We start from the raw sequence: 19,924 nt of genomic DNA on the forward strand, positions 1-19,924 counted from the left end.
CACCTTGGAGATTACAGACGAGCTACCGTCGGTGTTGGCGGTGAACTGCCTGAGGATTACTTCTTTGCGAATGGTAGTTATCCCTAGTTTTCAGAAGAAAGATATTGGAAAGCTAACAAATCCAATAGCATCTGCTTCTTCCGTCCTTCTTCGACAGAAGATTGTCAAAAGATGCCGTGAAGACATATATCACTTTTTGAACCATGAAAATGGACAAATAGCCATATATGATGCTGTTAACCCACTGGCTGCTGGTAGAATATCTCTCTCAAGAGAATTTGCGAAGCAAGATATCGAGGTATGTTATTGTAAACAATGGCACGCGGAAAGGAGAATGCTAACCTCCTAGACCTTATTTATTGAATCATCTTGTAGCGATGAGCGTATAATCGAAGAGAACGTGCGGCGAGTGAAGATATCATCCCCTGACGTATGATACCCCTTCAACTTACGTTATTCCACCACTCAATCTAACACTTCACTTTTTGGATTGCAGTATGTGGGGTGGGATTCCCAGGTGGCTGTAAAAGATTATCTAGCTCGAATATCCGCGAGAATTCCACTGTTCGAAACCATGCAAGAGCAAGAGTTGAACTATATCAAGGTGCATTCTTTGTTAAATTCGTGGGGGAAAAATGCTAACGACTTAATAGATGTTTAACGCCGGTGAAAAGATGATGATTAACAACCGTGGATTTGGTTATCTCCATCATCGGATTGTTTTTTACCTGTTGAACCTACATATCAAGAACAGGCGTACCTATTTTGTCAGGGTATGTCCCTCAGTTGTTCTATACTGCAGTCCACGAACTCATTTCTTCTACAGGCCGGCACTTCTATGGAGTCAGACTCGTACAAAGCCGATTCGTCACTTTCGTCAAAAGGGGAAGATTATGCCCGCAAGATGACTGACACGCTCATTAAACATCGGGAAGAAGAGAGAAAAGTCCTACTAGAACAGGGCGAGCCTGATCCACAGCTCAGGCCACTCATAATCTGGTCTTCAACCCGACGCAGATCTATAGAAACTGCACAATTTCTTCGTTTACAGGGATACAAAGTCCGACATCGTTCTCAAATGAGCCAGCTGAATCCAGGAGTATGCGAGAAGATGTCGGAAGAACAGATCAGAAAAGAATATCCTGATGAAGTAGAAATGCATGACTTGGACCCCTATCACCACAGGTATCCCAGAGCTGAGGTAAGCGGTAGACCCATCTGGTTATGCGTTGGCTATTGATACTAACACAATTATAGTCATATCACGACTTGGCCGTGCGCCTTGAGCCTGTCATCCTTGAGCTTGAACGTGAACAAAACGATCTGCTTATCATTGCACATGAAAGCGTCTTGAGAGTGTTATATGGGTATTTAATGGCGTGTAACTCTACAGATATCCCGTTTCTGTCCTTCCCACGCGACCAGATAATTGAGGTGATTATGGACATGTTTAATCATATATATATTCATGGGGTATAGTGCTAACAGCATCATAGATAATCCCTGGCAGCTATAATAACCAGGCAAAACGCATTCACATACCAGATCTTCCACCAGAAATTGTTCCAGGTTCACCAGAGGACATTAAGATTCCCGTCCCACCGAGTGGCATCGTTTCACCAATGCCTGGTGGTGGGCTGGATGGCTCCTCTTTTGAAAGGGGCGCAACTCCGCAGCTCGGATTTAGGGCACCCAAAGATCCAGAAAAGATATCCCAGCACCATGCCGAAGATGTCGTCTGACGGGTCTTCTGTTCGCGTTCTGCTTATGCACTAGACCATGTATGAGATAATGATCCACTCTTCCTGTTCCTCGTGTTATGCCTTTATTAATGACGAAACTGTTCGTATAATGTTGTTATTGAACCAGACTCTGCATGCTAGTATCTAGCCTCCATGGAGTGTAGATACGAATAGAATGTTATCACCATTCGAAATCTCATAGGCGTCTTCTCCTTCCAGCTCCCAGTCGGCGTCATTGATTAATACTAATATGCCAGGTCGTCTGGATTAAAGATGTTAGCCTCATTTCCATAATATCGGTCTTCCAGCTTCCAGGAGTGGTGTATACTAACACTGCATCATCAACCACGAATAGCTCTTTTCTCGGGTCTTTCATCACGTTTTCGATTAAGTATTTGACTAAGAAGCTGATATTCGCAGCAGAACCGCTTGGATCCCAGGACGGCAGTGCAATCTTATGAACCCTTTTATTTGAGAATAGCATCTCAAGGCCTCCTCTGAAAGCGATTGTATAATTAGTTCTATTGCTCCGGACATAAAATTCTTTCCTGGGGGACGAACGTGAACTCTACCGTAATATCAAGGGTCTCATTACCCTTGGTATCATCGGGTGTACCAGCCATAACCGAGCCCATATTTAATCAAGCAGGCTAGAAGATGCAGTTCTCCTTGACGTAGAATACGCCTCCAAATGCGTGGTGGTTTCTACAAGGTCGTTAATATATTAGTTAACTAGTTAGGTGGGGAGGGAAAAAATCTCTTATCGATAAGACTGCGAAGGTTGTTTTTGCGCAAGGAATCCATAATGAACGATTTCAAAAAGGAACAACATCCTCGCTTGAAGGGCAGCCTGCCGGACGGGAGGTATTTAGCATTATTCAAAGCTAGACTCAATGGCTTTGCCATCCATGGTGTCTATCACCACAGATTTCATCAGTGTTGGGGGCAACAGGAATCCCGCGGCAGCAGATTGGCACCATGGGTCTGGTTTGTTAGCCTTTGGTGCGAACAACAATATTGCCGTTTGGAACCCCTTGGTAAGAGTTCAATTACTTCTTCTCTGGAATTTATTGACTGAAAATCTAACCAGTAATTTGCATTATAGGACAAAAATGGTGCAGGTGTATACACACTGTTAGTGGGCCATACCGACAGAGTAAATGCTGTTAAATTTTACACATCTCCCTCCAACGGGTCGATACTACTTCTTACTGGCGGTAGTGACCATACTATACGAATATGGAAACCAGATACTTCCAGTCCGCCCAAGTTTTCACAAGCGGCAGTCGTGGAGGGGTATCATGAAGGGTCGCTGAACTGCATTGAGGTCGCTTGCGGGTCAAATACCTTCGTCTCTGGGGCTGCAGATGGAGCTGTCAAAGTTTGGAGTATAACTGAGGAGAGTGATGAGATAAAATGCCAACTATTACAGAGCATTTCGTTAAAACCTCGATATTTCCCTCTTGCTATGGCTCTAAAACTCATACCTCGCCAAAATTCGGGAGCCAAGTCAGGTGGAATGGTGCTTGCAGTTGGAGGCACTAGGGCTGCAGTCCAGATATATGCTGCGCAGGATACCAATGACCTCAAGTTTGAACTGAATACTACCCTAACTGGACATGAAAGCTGGATCCGTTCCCTTGCGTTCTCACCTGTCAAGGATAGCCCTAGTGGCGAAGATAGGCCTACAAACTCTCAGGACTTCCTTCTTGCTTCATGCAGCCAGGATAAATACATTCGCCTTTGGAAAGTGAGCCTAGGAGAAGGTACTACTTCAGATACGCCTAAGAATGTGGAAGACCAATTGTTATCTGGAGTGGAGCAGGCGACTTTAACTCCAAAGGCGCATAAGTTTGACTTGAACGGTGCCAAGTATTCAATAACATTCGAGGCTCTTCTTTTTGGCCATGAAGACTGGGTTTATACTGTAGCATGGCACCCAAACCCTCTCCGGCAGCAGTTATTATCTGCTTCCGCAGATAACTCTTTGGTCATCTGGGAGCAAGACCCCGTAACTGGTGTGTGGTTTTCTCTATCGAGAATGGGAGAAATTAGCTCTCTTAAAGGCTCTACCACGGCTACCGGTAGTGCTGGTGGCTTTTGGGTTGGTCTTTGGTCACCGTGCGGGGATGTTGTTGTGTGCCTAGGCAGGACAGGCAGTTGGAGATCCTGGAGACATGATACTGTGGCAGATGCATGGCTTCCTATACCAGGAATAACTGGACACGTTAGAGCAGTTTGTGATATTGCTTGGGAGACCAACGGAGGGTATCTTTTGTCTACTAGTGGAGACCAAACAACGAGATTATATGCTGAGTGGAAGAAGGGCAACCATCACTCATGGCATGAGTTTTCACGGCCTCAAATACATGGCTATGACCTCAACTGCCTTGCACCACTCGGCCCATCTAGATTTGTGTCAGGTGCTGATGAAAAGCTTTTACGGGTCTTTAATGAAACCAGGGCTGTGGCTAATTTACTTACACGGCTAAGTGGACTAGCTAACCCGAAAAGCGACGAGCAAATGCCAGACGCTGCAAGTATTCCAGTCCTAGGGCTGTCTAATAAAGCAATGGACGAAGAGGTTGGCGATGACGAGGGAGCAAACGAAGGCGACCAGGGGGAACAGCAAACGGTGCAGCCAGAAGTATATAACCTGGAGTTTGACCATCCACCGCTAGAGGACCATCTCGCCAGACATACACTTTGGCCGGAGCATGAGAAGCTATATGGCCATGGATACGAAATATCAGCAGTCACTGCAAGTCATGATCTATCAGTCATCGCTACTGCATGCAAGGCTAGTTCTATCGACCATGCGGTCATTCGTTTATATGACACTTCAACATGGAATGAAGTACGGCCTCCGTTAACTGCCCATTCATTGACGATAACTTCATTGCGATTTTCTGCGGATGACAAGTATCTGCTCAGTGTTGGGCGTGATCGACAATGGGCGGTTTTTGAACGAGACTCGGTCAACAAATTACTGTTTAAATTGCTTGCTTCCAACCCGAAAGGCCATTCAAGAATGATACTGAGTGCGAGCTGGGCACCGCATCCAACAGCTACAGTATTTGCTACGGGTGGCCGTGACAAGTCCGTTAAGATATGGCTCAAGGATGATGACACATTTACTGCGAAAACCACAATTACTTTCTCCTACCCAGTTACTGCTGTCGATTTCCTGCCTATATCGGTGCATGACGGACTCTACATTGCTATTGGAGATGACTCGGGTCAGATATTTGTCGGCAAGATCCAGGTGGACAGTTTGGAGGCAGGAGAGATGCTCATGATTCCACAAACGGAGTGCCCGTCAAAATCTATTACTCAAATAGCTTGGAGGCCAATAAAGGGACTGGTAGAAGTTCATGGAGAGGATGTGACTGCAACTGGCAGAAAACCCGGATACCAGCTTGCTGTCGCCAGTGAAGATTCTTCAATTCGTCTATATAATATTGATAGTCTTCCACCAAAATAGGTAGGTTCCTGCAGAAAAAGGGTAACTATCTAGTTACAATAGTGAAAAAAACGAGACGACGTTCTAAAAGACCAAATTCCAAAACAAAGGGCAAACAGTGTTTAATGTCTATGGCGTTGAGGCCGCGCCTATGCTCAAATGCAACCACCCAAGGGCATTAACAGCAGAAAATAAGAAAATCTAGCTCACCGTTAAGGGTTGACGTAATGGGTTATCTCGATACACAAGTATCACATCCAATGAACTGGACGTCTGCCTGCTACTCATTCATCTCTGATGTCCTCCTTCGCCTCTGCTGGTCTTCCGGGTCGAGGACCACGCTCCTTCATATCCTTCCTTAGCCATTCCAGCACCAGTTCGCCAAGCTGACTGTTCTCCGACATGCGAGGCCGGTTGCTATAGAACTTCTCCATAGAACCCCAGTCCCTTACATGGCCCATGTGCATATGTACCAGATGCGTAGGCCATTGAGCGAGGTTGTCCAGAATATGGGTGGCATAAACAATAGTGCAAGGCCTCCTTTCAGTTTCTCGTTTCAAGAAATCCAAGAAGTTGCTTCGGCTAAGTAGATCCAGGTCAACAGTGATTTCGTCTAGCAGGAGGAGGTTCCAGGGCCTCAGCAGGCCCATGGCAAGCTGCACACGTCGTCTCTCTCCATCGGACACAGCATGCATGTGCCATGACATGTCGATGTCGAGGATATCAACCAACTCATCTCTTCGATCCGTATAGTAGTCTCCACCCACAGACGCGAGTAAAGTCGGCACATCGATATCGGTTCGAACGATAGGGTTGAGAACCCATTCGGTTCCTAGGTATGTGACACCTTCGAGGCCTTCTTTGAACGGGTCGACTCCACCAATGACGATGGAACCGTTTGGTGCAAGGCGTTTGCCTGAAAGGAGCCTGAGGAGCGTACTTTTTCCGGCACCATTGGCTGGATAAAGAGAAGCAAAGGCAGAGCAGAGACAGTTTAGAAAAGGCAATTAATGTGAAATCGCGGGGTGAGGATGGTGGTTCATGGAGGGTAGGTGGTATAACAAGGACGAGGAATGGAGTCTGCTTTACCGCCAATCAAGAGTGTTCGACTGTTCTGAGGGAGGTCGATAGTGATATCTGACAGTCCTGTCGAGCCATCGGGGAACTTGTAGCTCAGGTTGTTGATATTTATATCGGTACTCGGGGTGTTGTCGGCGGAAGCCATTGTGAGGCTTGAGTGTGTTGTAGATAACTGCTTTCAATCAAAAGAACGCCGGCTGGCAGAGAAATAACTAGTTCCTGATCGACAATCACAACAGAGGGTAAATTTGCTTCCTCCAAGGTTTGTCAGTCAAGGGGAGGATGTCTTTGATGCTTTTGTATAATTTTCTGTGACTCTCAAAGTCCTTGAGAATCTACCCTTGCAGGCCCCGACCTAGATGCAAAACCACGTGAAGAGATTTATAATCAGCGAGTGTTTCAAACGATCCATGTCAAAGTGCTCGCTAGCTGGTGAAGTCTCTGTGCTATTTCGTACTCGGTTTATCTCAACATGTCAAAAGGATGCTAGAAGAAAGCACTTGGTGCGCTGAAAAGTTGATGGTTATGAGGGACACGTTAAGATCCCCAAGTCCTATAACCGGCTCTCGGATATAATACCTGTGAAAATTCGGCTTCGTCAATACCATGCGGTGGGGGTGTAGATGTTTCTTCGAGGATTGAAATACAATCTTTGGTAATGCCCTATAGTGCGAAGTCTTCCACAGAGGTCTATCAAATTGGACGGGAGAGCATCTGTCATTATTGATATCTCAAATCTGTGTATGTATTGATTCTCAGTATTGTAATGTATGTAAGAAAATATGTACAGTTTCACTAACTACTACGTAATTTATACGTAGATCATACGCATATAAATTACAAGCCCTCGTGAGGAACTTTTCTTCCTCCTTTCGGATTGAAAACCGAATGAATGCAAAAACGTTTTCTGAACAGAGCATGAATGTATCAGTTACCAAGGACATGTAACACATAATAATATGTTTAGATTTACTCGATCACTCATGGCGAAGGCAAATTCGACTATGAATCCTTTGATTGCTGTGGTTGGCGCTACAGGGACGGGAAAGTCCAAAGTGAGTAGCTACAGAATATCGTATAACCGTTATATACCCCAGAGTGATAGCATGCACTAAAGACTTTACATAGTTAGCCGTTGACCTTGCTGTCCGAGTCAATGGAGAAATAATCAGTGCAGATGCTATGCAGATGTACAAGGGCCTTCCGATAACTACCAACCAAATACCCATTGAAGAGCGTCACGGTATCCCACACCATCTGATTGGATGTGTAGACCTGGACCAGGACCCTTGGAGGATTGGAGTGTTTAAGAAGGAGAGCCTAAAGATCATCGATGAGATTAGATCAAGGGGTAAAGTCCCTATCTTGGTTGGCGGGACACACTACTATACACAATCCGTTCTCTTTCATGAACCATTACTTGATGAAGGCGAGGGGAATCCGAATGGCCAGATGTTCAAGCCATCGGAAGGACCCCTAAATAACGAAATTTTGAAGGCAGAGCGGGAGGAATGTGTGGACTTTTCCATACTGAATGCTTCTCCTGAGGAGGTCTATGAAAAATTAAAAGAAGTCGACCCTGTAATGGCAAATCGGTGGCATCCAAATGAGAAGAGAAAGGTTCGGCGGTCCCTAGAGATCTACTTACAGACTGGGCGGCGAGCTTCAGATATATATGAAGAACAGAAAAAGAAAATTAGACAGGCAGCGCTGCAGGATGACGATTCCTGCGAGGCCGGAGAGTTCGAGGATCCAGACACTCAGCTAGGCCAGGCGAGGTTTTCTCTTCTCGTTTTTTGGGTCCATACTGAAAAGGAGGAATTACGGAAGCGACTTGACAAGCGTGTGCACGAAATGATAGATCAAGGCCTATTGAACGAAGCCCAGAGAATGTTCAAATATTTACAGGATAAAGCCTCGGAAGGAGTTGAAGTCGATCGAACTCGCGGGGTTTGGATGTCAATTGGGTTTAAGGAACTGGAGCCGTACATTAACGAACTTCTCACAGCAAAGGAGGAACAAAATAGCGAACTTGATAAAGTGAAGGAGGAGTGCATTGAATCAATTCAGACTGCCACAAAAATATATGCTAAACATCAAACAAGATGGATTAGAAATAAATTGTGGAAGGCTTTAGGCACTTCTGGGATGACAGACCGTCTTTATATTGCTGATTCGACGAATGTGGAAGATTGGAACACTGTTGTACGCCAGCCCGCCGAAGAAATTGCCTCAAAGTTCCTTTCTGGAGTCTCTCTCCCACATCCCAAAGATATGTCAGTGGTTGCGAAAGAATTCTTTGAATCTGCGAATGCACCCGCTCGCTTTGAAGTTGATGACATTCCACAAATGAGGGTATGCTCGACCTGTAATGCTACCATTGCCGGAGCAGATACCTGGGAAATCCATATGAAGGGGAGGAGACACAAGAGGGCAATAAAGTCTGCTGAAAATAGACGGCGCCGAGACGAATATTTCCAAAAATTGCGAGAGCAGTCCGAGAAGAACAACTGTGAGCCTTCTCTGGAAGCATAATTACCTGTGGTCAAATAGCGGTCGCTTAATGACTCCAACTGCATTTAATAAATGAAGGCTAAACGATAGGTTGTCTCACAGCAAGCTTGCTGTGGCCTACCCTTGCGATCTCCATTCGACAAATTCGGGGGTCAGAATGTTTCCATGGCCAGTTTCTTGGGTTTTAAGCACTTCAATCTGACCAGACTTGGCGGCCTTTCGAATTTTCCAAACCCCTTCCGAGTTCACGATTGTCTTCAACCCTGAATGGTACGTTACCTGGGTTAGCCGTATGATTTCAAGAGAAGGATGTCTGACTCCATAACATACAAGTCAGAAACTGAGAGGCAAAGTTAATACACGTGTTTGCATCCCATGTATTTGCCCCTCTTTTGGGAATATTGGGAATCTCATCGGTAGTATACTCTTCAATTGCTAGGAGATAACCATCCTGGTCACGCCGGCCGACTATTATTTTTGGAACTCCGAGGAGAAATGATTGGACCCAGAACTTGAGAAGCTTGCGCTCAAAATTTATAGCGTCGTTTGCATGTCGTATTGTTGCAGATGTCTTGAGCTCCACCCAATTGATAGGGTCGTCTTTCTTGTCGGGCTTGCAGTCCCACACTTTGACACGGGAATATCTATGTGAATATTCAGCTCTTTGAGTTTGGGTTTAGATGGCGGCATACCTGCATCGACCTCTCCAGCAAGAAGCATCCTTATATTTCCAATTCCCGTGCGGACAAGCGAGCAATATTGTGGATTGTTATTCACAACGTCACTTTCCCTAGCTTCGATTGTCTCTCTACTTGCCGCGTCCCATGGCTCCGAGAGTACGGAGACGGTCTCGAACTTATAACCTGGTTTCAGAAGAATAAGTGAGTAGAATGGCAACAGTTGTGTTCGGTCAAATCAAGGGGCATACCCCAATATGACATCATATCAGATGAATGAGCTCCTGGGCGCACTCTTCTGTTTGATTGTTCTTTAAGTTGCTCAAGGTGGTAAGAGTGAGACTCTTCAATAAATCTAGCATATCAAGGGGGTCATTGGTGAGCGCACTGCCAGTGGTAATGGTTAGATAGAGCAGAGTCTCACATTTGGCCCTTTGGAAAGGCGAAGATGTCAGTATATCTTTACAACTCGGAGGAAAAGGGGAAGCACACTTGAAAACATGTGGCATTCATTTCAAATCTGAATGAGGAAATGCAATGATAAATTAGCATCCAGGTATCAGGTTCCCGAACGAGTTAGCGTTTTATTACCCGTTCATAGTATCATAAGGAGCGGTGAATATCTTTAGAATAGGATTATTAGCATCCGGATGCATCACCGCTGATGAATAAAATATGAACTCACCTTGGTCATCATTCCTCTCCATGTAACAAAGTCCATATCGTATTTCCTCCCTTTGTCCTTTTCGGTCGCGATAATAGTGTCAAGGAGCGCATTGAGATGCTTATCTTCCGATTCATCACGTTGTATAAAGGTGTCAAAGCCTGCCTTTAGGTCTACCGGTAATTTTGGAGGATAGTAGTAACGGAGGCCAGAGTCATCAAGTCGAAAACGGTGCCATTCGTCGTAAGAAAAACAAGCAATTTCCTGAATATTTATAATGAAGGCTTCTGGTTAGCCTAAAGTAGCTGTACACAACAAGTGTTATTACGTATAATCCCACCCTTGGCCGCTTTAGGGGTTCCGATATTCCACAGAACTTCTCGACAGGCAGGGTCTCAAAGATAGCAGCCATGTTTAAGCAACTATGGAGCATGTTAGTTTAGGCTGGTAGCGCAAGACAAGTGGTATATTACACTCCATGGATAATAGCAGACACTTGGTTATTCTGAATCGTCCTGTCCGGTTAAGGAGCGCCGTCGTTCTCCTAGTTGTGTTCGGTGGTCATGCAGGAGAATTTAAGCAACCTATAACTAATCAACTGTGAACTAGGTTGATTCAAATCGGCTCCAAATAACTAGTTCGTGGTATCAATATATATGGAGTCTTGGATATTAGCTTCAATACTATCAAATAGGTGGTCAGTTGTTATTAGTAGGTAGTTAGACGTAATAGGTTGCTGGTGTTGTGACGGAGAGCTTTAGTTAAGTTAATTAAGAACGCGCTCTGATTGGCTGTGCCGACGACACTCTTCGTTGGATGCTTTCCCTCTTGCATCTCGAAAAATGGAAAGACATATTGCACGTCCAGACTCTTTCTAGCTTCTTCTATAATAACAGTTTGTTTTACGAGGATACCTCGATTCTACACCTGTGGCTTATTCCTAAATCTAGTTCACATACACTTCTCTCCCATAGCAGCTAGCTACCCCACATCCAGAAGGCCACAGCAGAGTGGTGGTTATCATGACATCTCGAATTGAGAAAACCATTGCTCGGCAGCAAGAGAAGTAAGGCTGAAGCCCTAGGTCGCTAATTGTTTAAAACCCTTGGGTTATTTAAGATTTTGTGTGCCATTTCTAACTCTCATTTTGCTTGCAATAGGATTGCCTCCGGAGCTTACTACGAATCCCACCAGCAGCTCCGTGTGATCGCAGCACGATATATAAAACAGTCCAACTACGATGCAGCTGCAAATATACTATCCGAGGGTGCCAAGGCACTGCTGCAAGCTGGGGCTCAGCAGGGTGCGTCTGCAAGTGGTGGAGACCTAGCAACCATGCTTGTATTGGAAGTTTACAACAAGGCGGGGTGGGAGGTTGCGGATGATGAAGTCGGAAAAAAGAGAAAACGTACGGCCATCGAGACTTTCCTTCCGCTGCTGAATTCTTTCCTGGAATAATACTGATTTTTCCTTAGAGCAGCTCATTGAATTGCTTCGGGAATTCCCACCAGAGGAGCCAACTAGGAAGAGATATATAAACGAAATTATTTCCTGGAGTTCAAAATTCGGGGGCTTAGAAAGGGGTGACCCGGATTTGCATCACGCTATTGGATCTGCCTATGCACAAGGTATGTTTATCACGTTTTGACGAGTTTGATCCTTAGGGTTGGGGTCTAATCTAGTGCGGATGTTAGAGAATGAACCATACGACGCTGAGAAACATCTCGCTTTCGGGACTGTTGAATCCGCCGACACTCTAGCAAAATTAGAGTATAAGTGGTACACATATGACGAGCAGCACACAGCCGGGATATACTGCTGCCGCGCTGTCTTCCCTTATCTTCTCACCGGTAACATTCTGAACGCGAATAAGGCCTTCGTGGTATTTACACAGCTCCTTTCCACATCGGAGTCTGGTAAATCCCTCGGTGTTCAGGAAGTAAGCAGCCAGCAGAACGATGTTCGTGTATACCCTTCTCTACCTCTGCTTAACTTCACAAACCTACTCCTGCTCGCAATCCAGCGCGGCACTCCTGATTTATTCAGGCAGCTTCTCAAGCAGTATCAGTCCCATATTCAAGAGGCCGGTGAATGGGATCATGCCTTGGCCCACATCGGAGAGCTATATTTTGGCATAAAAATACCAAAACAGTCAAACCCGTTGATGGATATGATGGGGATGTTTTTCGGAGGGCCATCTGGCCAGTCGAAATCGAACGAGCAACCCAAGGCCTCTAAGAGAGTGGAGGCTCCACCGTCCCTTGACCTAGATTAGGTTCTTAGGTACGAATTATAGACATTACTAGCCCTCCGTGGATAAGAATTTGGTAGTCCGGGTAGATGATTGCTATAGGCCAGGATTCGTTCTGTAAAGAAACCAAGCAAGCATTTGGCGGCTATAGTTTGACTTCTTCCTCAGCTTCGAACATCCAATTATCCTCTTCGAGCTTTAATACGCTGTCCCTGAGGTTTTGCTGAACTAATAGGAACACTTCTAGGGTTATCATTAGCAGTTGTTCTAATAGAACTAGTTTTATTTCCAGGTAGACAAGTAGCAGCAAGTGATAGTTCATACCAGATGGCTCGCCATTAATATGCCTACTCCTATTATGACGCATCATTTCAACAAAGCTTGCATCGATCTCTGTTTCCTTTGTTAGATATAGATTTTTCTATCCAGAACTGACTCCGAGTGCAATAAATGAAGAGAGAAGAAGCATACTTTCTTTGTCTCTCCCAGCCAATTCTCCTCCCTCTTCAACTGGTATCTCAGCACCTCCAGAGTGCTCTATGCCTTCCATTGAATCGCCGCCATCACCTTCTTCAAACACTGCGGGCGGTAGCACAGGGATATCCAGCTTGTAACATCCATTCTTGTCACGAGGGACAATATCACCGTTATCAGGACTAGGCGATAGAGACGTGCCAGATTTAGGTACTGATTTCGATATATTGCTTCCACTAAACGGGTTTGAGTTTCCGCTTAGGCCTGCATTGGTGTCCATTTGTATGACAGAACCATAATCTGAGGACGTAATAGACACCGAGTTGGATGCTAACTGCTGGCTCCGGGAATTGGTTGCAGAATTGAATAGAGTCCTGCGCACCGACGGAAGCGTAGATGTAGGTTGTGAAGATCCGGTTCTTGTGGAGTTTGGCACCTGCACCGTCGTGGACGCATTTGACGCGGTAGTTTGTGTTGTGGTAGCGCTACCCCCGGAGGGAATGCGTCTGTGTCGCTGTCGTGATGTCATGGCGGGCGCATGTTTCCGTGGGCAATCTAAAAATGCGATGTCGAAGATTCGTGTAATAAAGCTAGGGAGAAATAAGAGGTGCTGTCTTTCGAAGACCTAAGAATAAAGTAGAAGAGCTAGGTGGTTAGGTCGCGTTGTTGCTTGCAATACATGGGAAGTGTTGGTTTATCGATATGGAATTAACCTTCATGGCCGCTTTTAGTTCTTGCGCGGGAGCGAAGCCAGCTCCGGGGATAAGTTGGCGCCGCTTTAACTGCCTAGTTATTCCGACTCCAGGGGCTTTGCGGCTACGTTCGACTTGCTAAAAACACATATCCAAAGTTGATAAGCCTGGATTTACTACAAGAGCGCAGCCTGTTCGTCCCCTATGACTGAGCTTCCTAACTACACAGAAACACCCTCCCTTATAATTAGAAGTTGGATTTGCTGGCTGTTAGTTACTCCTTGAAAAATTACTCGCGAGACTGAGCTTTCATCACAATCTATGAGCTCATGTCTTTGAGATTGAAAAGGTGTAAGCAATATTCCACACTCTTCCGCTGGATTTCCGAATACAGCTCCATGCTATCCTGTGTTTTGGCACCCAAACATTCTTCAAACCCCCTTTTGTCTTGTTCTGATTTTATAGCCGGATTTTCACCGCCAGCTTCACCGAGGTTTGAGCGGAATATCCCAGCCGCGGAAAAAGGGAGGAAATCTTCATAGGTCACCGGCTTGAATTCCACAAGCTCTTGGCGCAGCAACTCATCTATCGATGTTGGAAAAACAGCAATTTTTTCTGATAGAAGTGTGAGTGCTTTACTGGTTGGCTTATAGTAGCAGAATATAAGCTCCTGATCTCGAAGGGTATCTTTATCATCCGGAAATGCGGCAAACACATCTGCTAGAACTTTGTCATAGGCCGGTGCTCCAAGTTCCAAACCTTTTGTTCTATCATTTACTTCCATAAGAAGAGTGTCGTACAACTGCCGACCCTTATATGTCAATGCGGCACCCCGTTGTTCAATCTCGCCAAATCTTGCGGTATGAATACCTTGCACCATTCCGCTCTCAAAGGAGTGGAAGTATACTTTCTCATGGATTGCTTTAAAGCTTGTTTGCCTGAGAAGTATCCCATTTTTCCGAGACGGGGGACCTTCTATCCTTTCCTTGACCTCCAACCCTCGTAATTTCATGGCTATTTGAGCCTGGTCAATATCCAGAGTCCTGGGTGTGAGATGGTTGATATGAGCACTTCGGAAAGATGCAATGTCTGCTAGAAGAGGGTGTTCATCCCTGAGCTGCAAATATTCGTCCTGACTTGTTACAGCAGTTTCGTGCCAACGAAATACTTCCAGTGTCTCCTCGATAAACTCGTCCACCACGTCAGGTACAATCCCTCCTTTTATTTCCGCCTCATCAAGAAGGTCTAGGAGACGACTGGAGAAAATCCTTCGCTTTCTCAGTATGGCCTGGGACAGATGTCGAGCCTCTTTTCTTAGCAAATCGGGCCTCAGAAGTGTCGTGAAAACTCGAAAGGGGTTCTTTTCGAGCGCCTCGGCATCAATGGGCCTGAATGCGGTTGCATGTAAAGGCAATCCGGCGACACTAAGGTCGTAATATCCCACGGGATACATGCCAAACTGAGAGAATAATCGTCTAATCGTTGAAAGCTCAAAAGAAGTCCCAAGGCGAACGGCTCCATGTCGCTCGAGCGTGAGTCTGTCAGTATCTTTGGTATCTGGACCACTGGTTCCCTCTCTTGTATTTGATTGATCTTGAGATGCTAATTTTGCGTTGACTTCAGTCACAATATCGATCAAGTCGGCATATGAAGGCACTTCATTCTTATACATATCCGACATCGCCTTAGAAAACCTAGTACGCAATGCGTCTCGGTCACATAATGTTGTACCCATATCTTCAGTATTCGTTATTTCTGGTTCCACTCCTTGTGGTTATTTCGTGTCTGATCCTTTGGAAGCCCAGGTATATATAATCAAGGCTACAGCACAAACAGTAACTATATGACTGTAATATATACCCGGTACGAAGCGGTGAAGCGGGAGACTTCTCCACTCACATTTAATATTTTGGATGAAACATGTTGATTAACGAACAAACTCCGAATTCTTGTACCCTATATTGTAGGGAGCCAATCACCGGATGTTCATATTCGTGTTCGGAGTTCCATTCTCTCCATGTTGTTCCTAGCCGGAATAATTTGCACTGCTTCCTAGTTATTGTAACAAACAAAAATTAATAATAATAAAAAAGAGTCTTGGAAAGAGCAGAAACCCCGAAGATCATAATGCTAATTACTGTTGTCTACAAGAGTCTGACGAGGGCCAAATGAAAGCTGTCCGGACATACCAAATCATGGGTGGGTATACGGCCAATCATCATAATGCCGAGGGGCAGGTGAGGTGTCGGCAAGTTTGCCGAGAGCCGAAAGATTGTACCGGTCGACAACCTCTTTCTCCCTCGTATATAAAGGCGATTATTCAATATTCTTTTTGTCCATGAAAATGTGTTAAAATATTAATGGACATGACTAGCATGAACAGTATGAACAGTATATCTTTCACATAAGTTATTGGGCGAGGAAATACTAGATGTAATAACACGGGGGAAAGCCTAGCTAATTCCCACAAAGGCCAGGTACCAACCTTGCCTTTTCACCAACGAGGCCATCAAAATATGACAACAGAGTTGGGACAGGGACCATATCCAATAGACCAAGATCCGGGTGGGAGCTGCGCATGACCTGGCCACTGAACAAAACACGTACAAAGTACTCTTTCTCACGGCCCCACGTATCCTTTTTCTTGGAGTAGAGTTCGAACACAATCTCGGAGCCCATGCCGGGCCAAACCATAACATCCAGCTGGAGAATTGATAGAAGCCTTGAAACACTTCCATCATGGGCGACGTTGTGTCTATAGAGCATCTTTCCATCCTTTCCAGCTACCTGGTCACGAAGATGCTGGGCAAGTTCTGCGATCCAGACACCTAAGCTAGATGTGCTAGCAGGGAGAGAGCTTTTGGAGTCGCGATACATGTAAGAATACTCGAACTGGCCCAGTCGAAAGACCTTATCAGCCTGAGCCCGAGTAATACATTTCGAGGTGTCATTGATATTGCATGGCAACGGCTTGGCGTGACAGAGACGAGCTGACAAATTATCAAAATAGTGGTCGAAACTGGAGTGCCATCCGGAGTCGGATGGAGAGACGCCAGAAATAGTATCTAATTCTGCCACAAACTCCTTTGTGCGGGCTAGATGGTCAGCCCACGGTGTGTTGGGGGCATCCTTCGCATCTGAAAAGAGAGCACTCGATTTTGGACAAGAATATTTAGGTTCAAGTGAGTCCGTTTGTGGGGACTTGAAAGATATTATTAGCTGCGATAACAAATTGCGAGTGCCTATAGAATTGGTAACATACCTCAATGCTGAGAGGTACATCTCCTCTGATGCCGTACATTCCATTGATAAGCATTCCTGCAACTTGGCTAGTGATCATGTTGTTGGTCACACGAAACGAGACTTTGCTTTGGTCCAATTGAGGTGGGAGAAAATGTAGGAGCTTATGGTAAACTGCAAATAAATCACGCCCATGCTGCCACGAATCATCGAGACCTTCCTTTGAAATTTGGGGAAAGCTGCATGATCCTTTAAATCCCGAAGGCCGGAAGGGATTTATTGGGTTCTGATAACCCTTCCAATAGGATTTGGCACTGTTTCGGCCATTCTTTGGCTCACCGTAGTAAAACAAGCCTTCATCGTCACAGTCCCAAGGGTAAGATTCTTGAGGGAAGGTGTTGGACTGATAAGGAGTACGCTTATGGTGTCGGTGTATCTATGAACTATTTTAGCTACTGTCAACGTTAACATTGTCGATGCTTTCCTGGAGACATACAACTTCTACGTATTGCAACTTGTATTCCTTTGGGGCTTTTGGGTATTCTCTGGGCCGGGCATGTGGCATATTACACCAATTGTATTTGCCATACTCCTTGTCCGGTGTTTGAGAGGAGTCGAAGATGAAGCCATAAACACCGTCGTTATCCAAGACCTTGTCAAGGTTGTTGATATCGGTAGCATTGGGAGCATGCCATGAACCGTCCACGGCTAATGCTTGCTGGACTCCAAGTAGTGCGAGAAGTGCCAAAGGTGAATTGATGCCCGGCATTTTGTCAGTGCCAGCTGCTGCCAAGTTTGAAAATATTCCCGTATATCCTCCAACTTGGGCGTAAACCAACGTTATAGTGAATACCAACAAGATAAAACAACCGAGACGACCATTCCAGGGAGGGAAGCATTCAGCTATATATACACACACGCACGCCATACAGGGATGCCACTCTCCCCATATTGAAGCCCCGAGTTAGCCTTTATGTAACACTCATGCCGAGCGTAGCTCGAAGAGAAAGAGGAAGAGCAGAGAGGAAGAGAGCTCCCTGTTTAGGACTAGGGCCGGGGCCATGGGGCGCCACGTGCGCTTCTCTTTCGACTGCGATTTAGCAAGATTATTGCCAGCGGCAGGAAAACGAGCGGAGTGATTCGGAGTACGAGAAAGTCGCAATTAATTCGTGCATTGAAGCTGGCCCGGAGATGAAGGCGACTTTTCGCTCGAGGTCCCCAGAGAGGCTTGCTTGATCAAGACGCCGCCGCAGAACGCTTCGGCATCAGAAGGGTCATGGTTACATAAGCAGAGGCTCCAGAAGAATCACGTGGTGATAAGCAAACCCATCCGCGATAAGCTTAAACGCGAACATCGCGTTTTGCTCAAATCTAAATTGAACTCGACTCCAATCTAGGCACAAGACGACGTTGAATACACAAGATACCAGGTTGCATATCTCGAACATGGCACACGCAGAATCATCTACTGCTGCTGCCAATAAAATTGCCCGCGCCGACGTTTCTGGTGCTCCGGTCAATTATGAATTACCCTGGTAAGGGAGCTTATGAAGGAGTTTCAAGGGGAATGAGGAAAAGCTGTGATAGAATGGCTGACGGGTTGCGGCGTTGATAGGGTTGAAAAATATCGACCAATTTTTCTAGACGATGTTGTGGGTAATACTGAAACGATAGAACGGCTAAAGATTATCGCTCGCGATGGAAACATGCCCCATGTCATTATTTCTGGCATGCCTGGAATAGGAAAGACAACCTCGATTCTCTGCTTAGCAAGACAATTGTTAGGCGATACATATAAGGAGGCCGTACTAGAGCTCAATGCCAGTGATGAACGAGGTTTGCTAAACTATGCTCTGAATTTGTTCCGTAAGGTTAATTAATGGCATAGGCATCGATGTTGTCCGTAACAGAATAAAAGGATTCGCACAGAAGAAAGTCACATTACCCCCTGGCAGACATAAGCTTGTCATTCTTGATGAAGCAGACAGGTGAGCTGAAAAGCTGATATTATGATAAAGTGTTACTCGCATGCAGAAGCTCTCGTACCTAACGTCTTGTTAGTATGACATCTGGCGCTCAGCAAGCCCTTCGACGTACTATGGAGATATTTTCGACTACAACTCGGTTTGCATTTGCATGTAATCAATCTAACAAGATTATTGAACCTCTACAATCTCGTTGTGCGATTCTCAGGTACTCGCGCTTAACAGATGCCCAGGTTGTGAAGCGGTTGATGCAGATATGTGAAGCCGAGAAAGTTAAATATTCTGATGACGGAATTGCTGCACTGGTGTTCAGCGCAGAAGGTGATATGCGACAGGCAATCAACAATTTGCAGAGTACATGGGCTGGATTTGGCTTTGTGAGCGGTGATAATGTTTTCAGGGTTGTAGATAGCCCACACCCAGTCAAAGTGCAGGCAATGATCAAAGCATGCTGGGAAGGAAAAGTTGATATTGCCCTGGATACTCTGAATGAGTTGTGGTGCGTGTTATGAACCTTTATTTCTTATACAATGTCCCTTGCTGACTTCGTTACTTAGGGAACTTGGGTACTCTGCTCATGATATCATATCAACCATGTTTCGAGTAACTAAAACTATACCCAATCTCTCTGAACATTCAAAATTGGAGTTCATCAAGGAAATTGGATTTACCCACATGCGAATTCTAGAAGGACTACAAACCCTGGTGCAACTCAGTGGGTGTATTGCCAAATTATGCAAAATCAACATGAAACCAGAGCTGTTCAAAGCTCAGAAGTCATGATAACTACATATTATAGATAGTACCATGCAACAAGTTCAACCCAATCGTTCCTAGATCAAGTGTATGCTATATACTGACAGTTAAGCCCCTATAATTGATCACCGAAGGGTGAAGTTAAAGTTAAAGTGAGTCGGTGCATTTTTATTTTTATTTTTTATATCGAGATCCTAAAAAGCTCTCGGCTATTAATTTCATCGAGGGCTCTTTCCTATTAGGTAGAGCGTCTAGCGTTTCCTAATGATACATCTAGGGTAAATCATTATTGGCTAGATAGGAGGGAAAGCACCACAAAAGCCACAATGGAGCAGACTAGGCAGTTTGCTGGCTCTCTTGCAGCCTAGATATTCCGCCGACCACTG

The 19,924-nt window shown here is 45.3% G+C and overlaps 10 protein-coding genes across 10 annotated transcripts; 5 read left to right on the forward strand and 5 right to left on the reverse strand.

The window, feature by feature from the left end:
- Window positions 1–70: 70 nt before the first annotated feature.
- Window positions 71–1,742, forward strand: ARB_04296 (uncharacterized protein; the record flags this gene model as incomplete). The annotated part of the gene is made up of 6 exons (XM_003017369.1): window positions 71–298; window positions 497–604; window positions 654–773; window positions 827–1,201; window positions 1,258–1,434; window positions 1,497–1,742. 6 exons carry the CDS (start codon window positions 71–73, stop codon window positions 1,740–1,742), a joined length of 1,254 nt encoding a protein of 417 aa, XP_003017415.1.
- An 893-nt stretch (window positions 1,743–2,635) lies between these two features.
- ARB_04297 (uncharacterized protein) lies at window positions 2,636–5,226 on the forward strand (the record flags this gene model as incomplete). The annotated part of the gene is made up of 2 exons (XM_003017370.1): window positions 2,636–2,779; window positions 2,848–5,226. 2 exons carry the CDS (start codon window positions 2,636–2,638, stop codon window positions 5,224–5,226), a joined length of 2,523 nt encoding a protein of 840 aa, XP_003017416.1.
- A 263-nt stretch (window positions 5,227–5,489) lies between these two features.
- ARB_04298 (uncharacterized protein) lies at window positions 5,490–6,430 on the reverse strand (the record flags this gene model as incomplete). The annotated part of the gene is made up of 2 exons (XM_003017371.1): window positions 5,490–6,163; window positions 6,295–6,430. The coding sequence occupies 2 exons, from the start codon at window positions 6,428–6,430 to the stop codon at window positions 5,490–5,492; spliced, it is 810 nt and encodes a 269-aa protein (XP_003017417.1).
- An 838-nt stretch (window positions 6,431–7,268) lies between these two features.
- Window positions 7,269–8,820, forward strand: ARB_04299 (uncharacterized protein; the record flags this gene model as incomplete). Its single annotated transcript, XM_003017372.1, has 2 exons — window positions 7,269–7,340; window positions 7,414–8,820. 2 exons carry the CDS (start codon window positions 7,269–7,271, stop codon window positions 8,818–8,820), a joined length of 1,479 nt encoding a protein of 492 aa, XP_003017418.1.
- Window positions 8,821–8,916: 96 nt separating this feature from the next.
- ARB_04300 (uncharacterized protein) lies at window positions 8,917–10,552 on the reverse strand (the record flags this gene model as incomplete). Its single annotated transcript, XM_003017373.1, has 6 exons — window positions 8,917–9,062; window positions 9,130–9,426; window positions 9,492–9,607; window positions 9,771–9,967; window positions 10,162–10,404; window positions 10,481–10,552. 6 exons carry the CDS (start codon window positions 10,550–10,552, stop codon window positions 8,917–8,919), a joined length of 1,071 nt encoding a protein of 356 aa, XP_003017419.1.
- Window positions 10,553–11,162: 610 nt separating this feature from the next.
- Window positions 11,163–12,415, forward strand: ARB_04301 (uncharacterized protein; the record flags this gene model as incomplete). The annotated part of the gene is made up of 4 exons (XM_003017374.1): window positions 11,163–11,206; window positions 11,301–11,548; window positions 11,616–11,768; window positions 11,823–12,415. The coding sequence occupies 4 exons, from the start codon at window positions 11,163–11,165 to the stop codon at window positions 12,413–12,415; spliced, it is 1,038 nt and encodes a 345-aa protein (XP_003017420.1).
- Window positions 12,416–12,536: 121 nt separating this feature from the next.
- Window positions 12,537–13,145, reverse strand: ARB_04302 (uncharacterized protein; the record flags this gene model as incomplete). Its single annotated transcript, XM_003017375.1, has 2 exons — window positions 12,537–12,784; window positions 12,863–13,145. 2 exons carry the CDS (start codon window positions 13,143–13,145, stop codon window positions 12,537–12,539), a joined length of 531 nt encoding a protein of 176 aa, XP_003017421.1.
- A 731-nt stretch (window positions 13,146–13,876) lies between these two features.
- Window positions 13,877–15,238, reverse strand: ARB_04303 (uncharacterized protein; the record flags this gene model as incomplete). Its single annotated transcript, XM_003017376.1, has 1 exon — window positions 13,877–15,238. One exon carries the CDS (start codon window positions 15,236–15,238, stop codon window positions 13,877–13,879), a length of 1,362 nt encoding a protein of 453 aa, XP_003017422.1.
- Window positions 15,239–16,014: 776 nt separating this feature from the next.
- Window positions 16,015–17,566, reverse strand: ARB_04304 (histidine acid phosphatase, putative; the record flags this gene model as incomplete). Its single annotated transcript, XM_003017377.1, has 3 exons — window positions 16,015–16,776; window positions 16,820–17,200; window positions 17,294–17,566. The coding sequence occupies 3 exons, from the start codon at window positions 17,564–17,566 to the stop codon at window positions 16,015–16,017; spliced, it is 1,416 nt and encodes a 471-aa protein (XP_003017423.1).
- Window positions 17,567–18,243: 677 nt separating this feature from the next.
- ARB_04305 (uncharacterized protein) lies at window positions 18,244–19,565 on the forward strand (the record flags this gene model as incomplete). The annotated part of the gene is made up of 5 exons (XM_003017378.1): window positions 18,244–18,332; window positions 18,413–18,663; window positions 18,686–18,785; window positions 18,859–19,281; window positions 19,340–19,565. 5 exons carry the CDS (start codon window positions 18,244–18,246, stop codon window positions 19,563–19,565), a joined length of 1,089 nt encoding a protein of 362 aa, XP_003017424.1.
- Window positions 19,566–19,924: the final 359 nt, after the last annotated feature.

This window comes from Trichophyton benhamiae (assembly GCF_000151125.1).
Source record: "Trichophyton benhamiae CBS 112371 chromosome Unknown contig01293.0, whole genome shotgun sequence".
NCBI classification, from domain to species: Eukaryota; Fungi; Ascomycota; class Eurotiomycetes; order Onygenales; family Arthrodermataceae; genus Trichophyton; species Trichophyton benhamiae.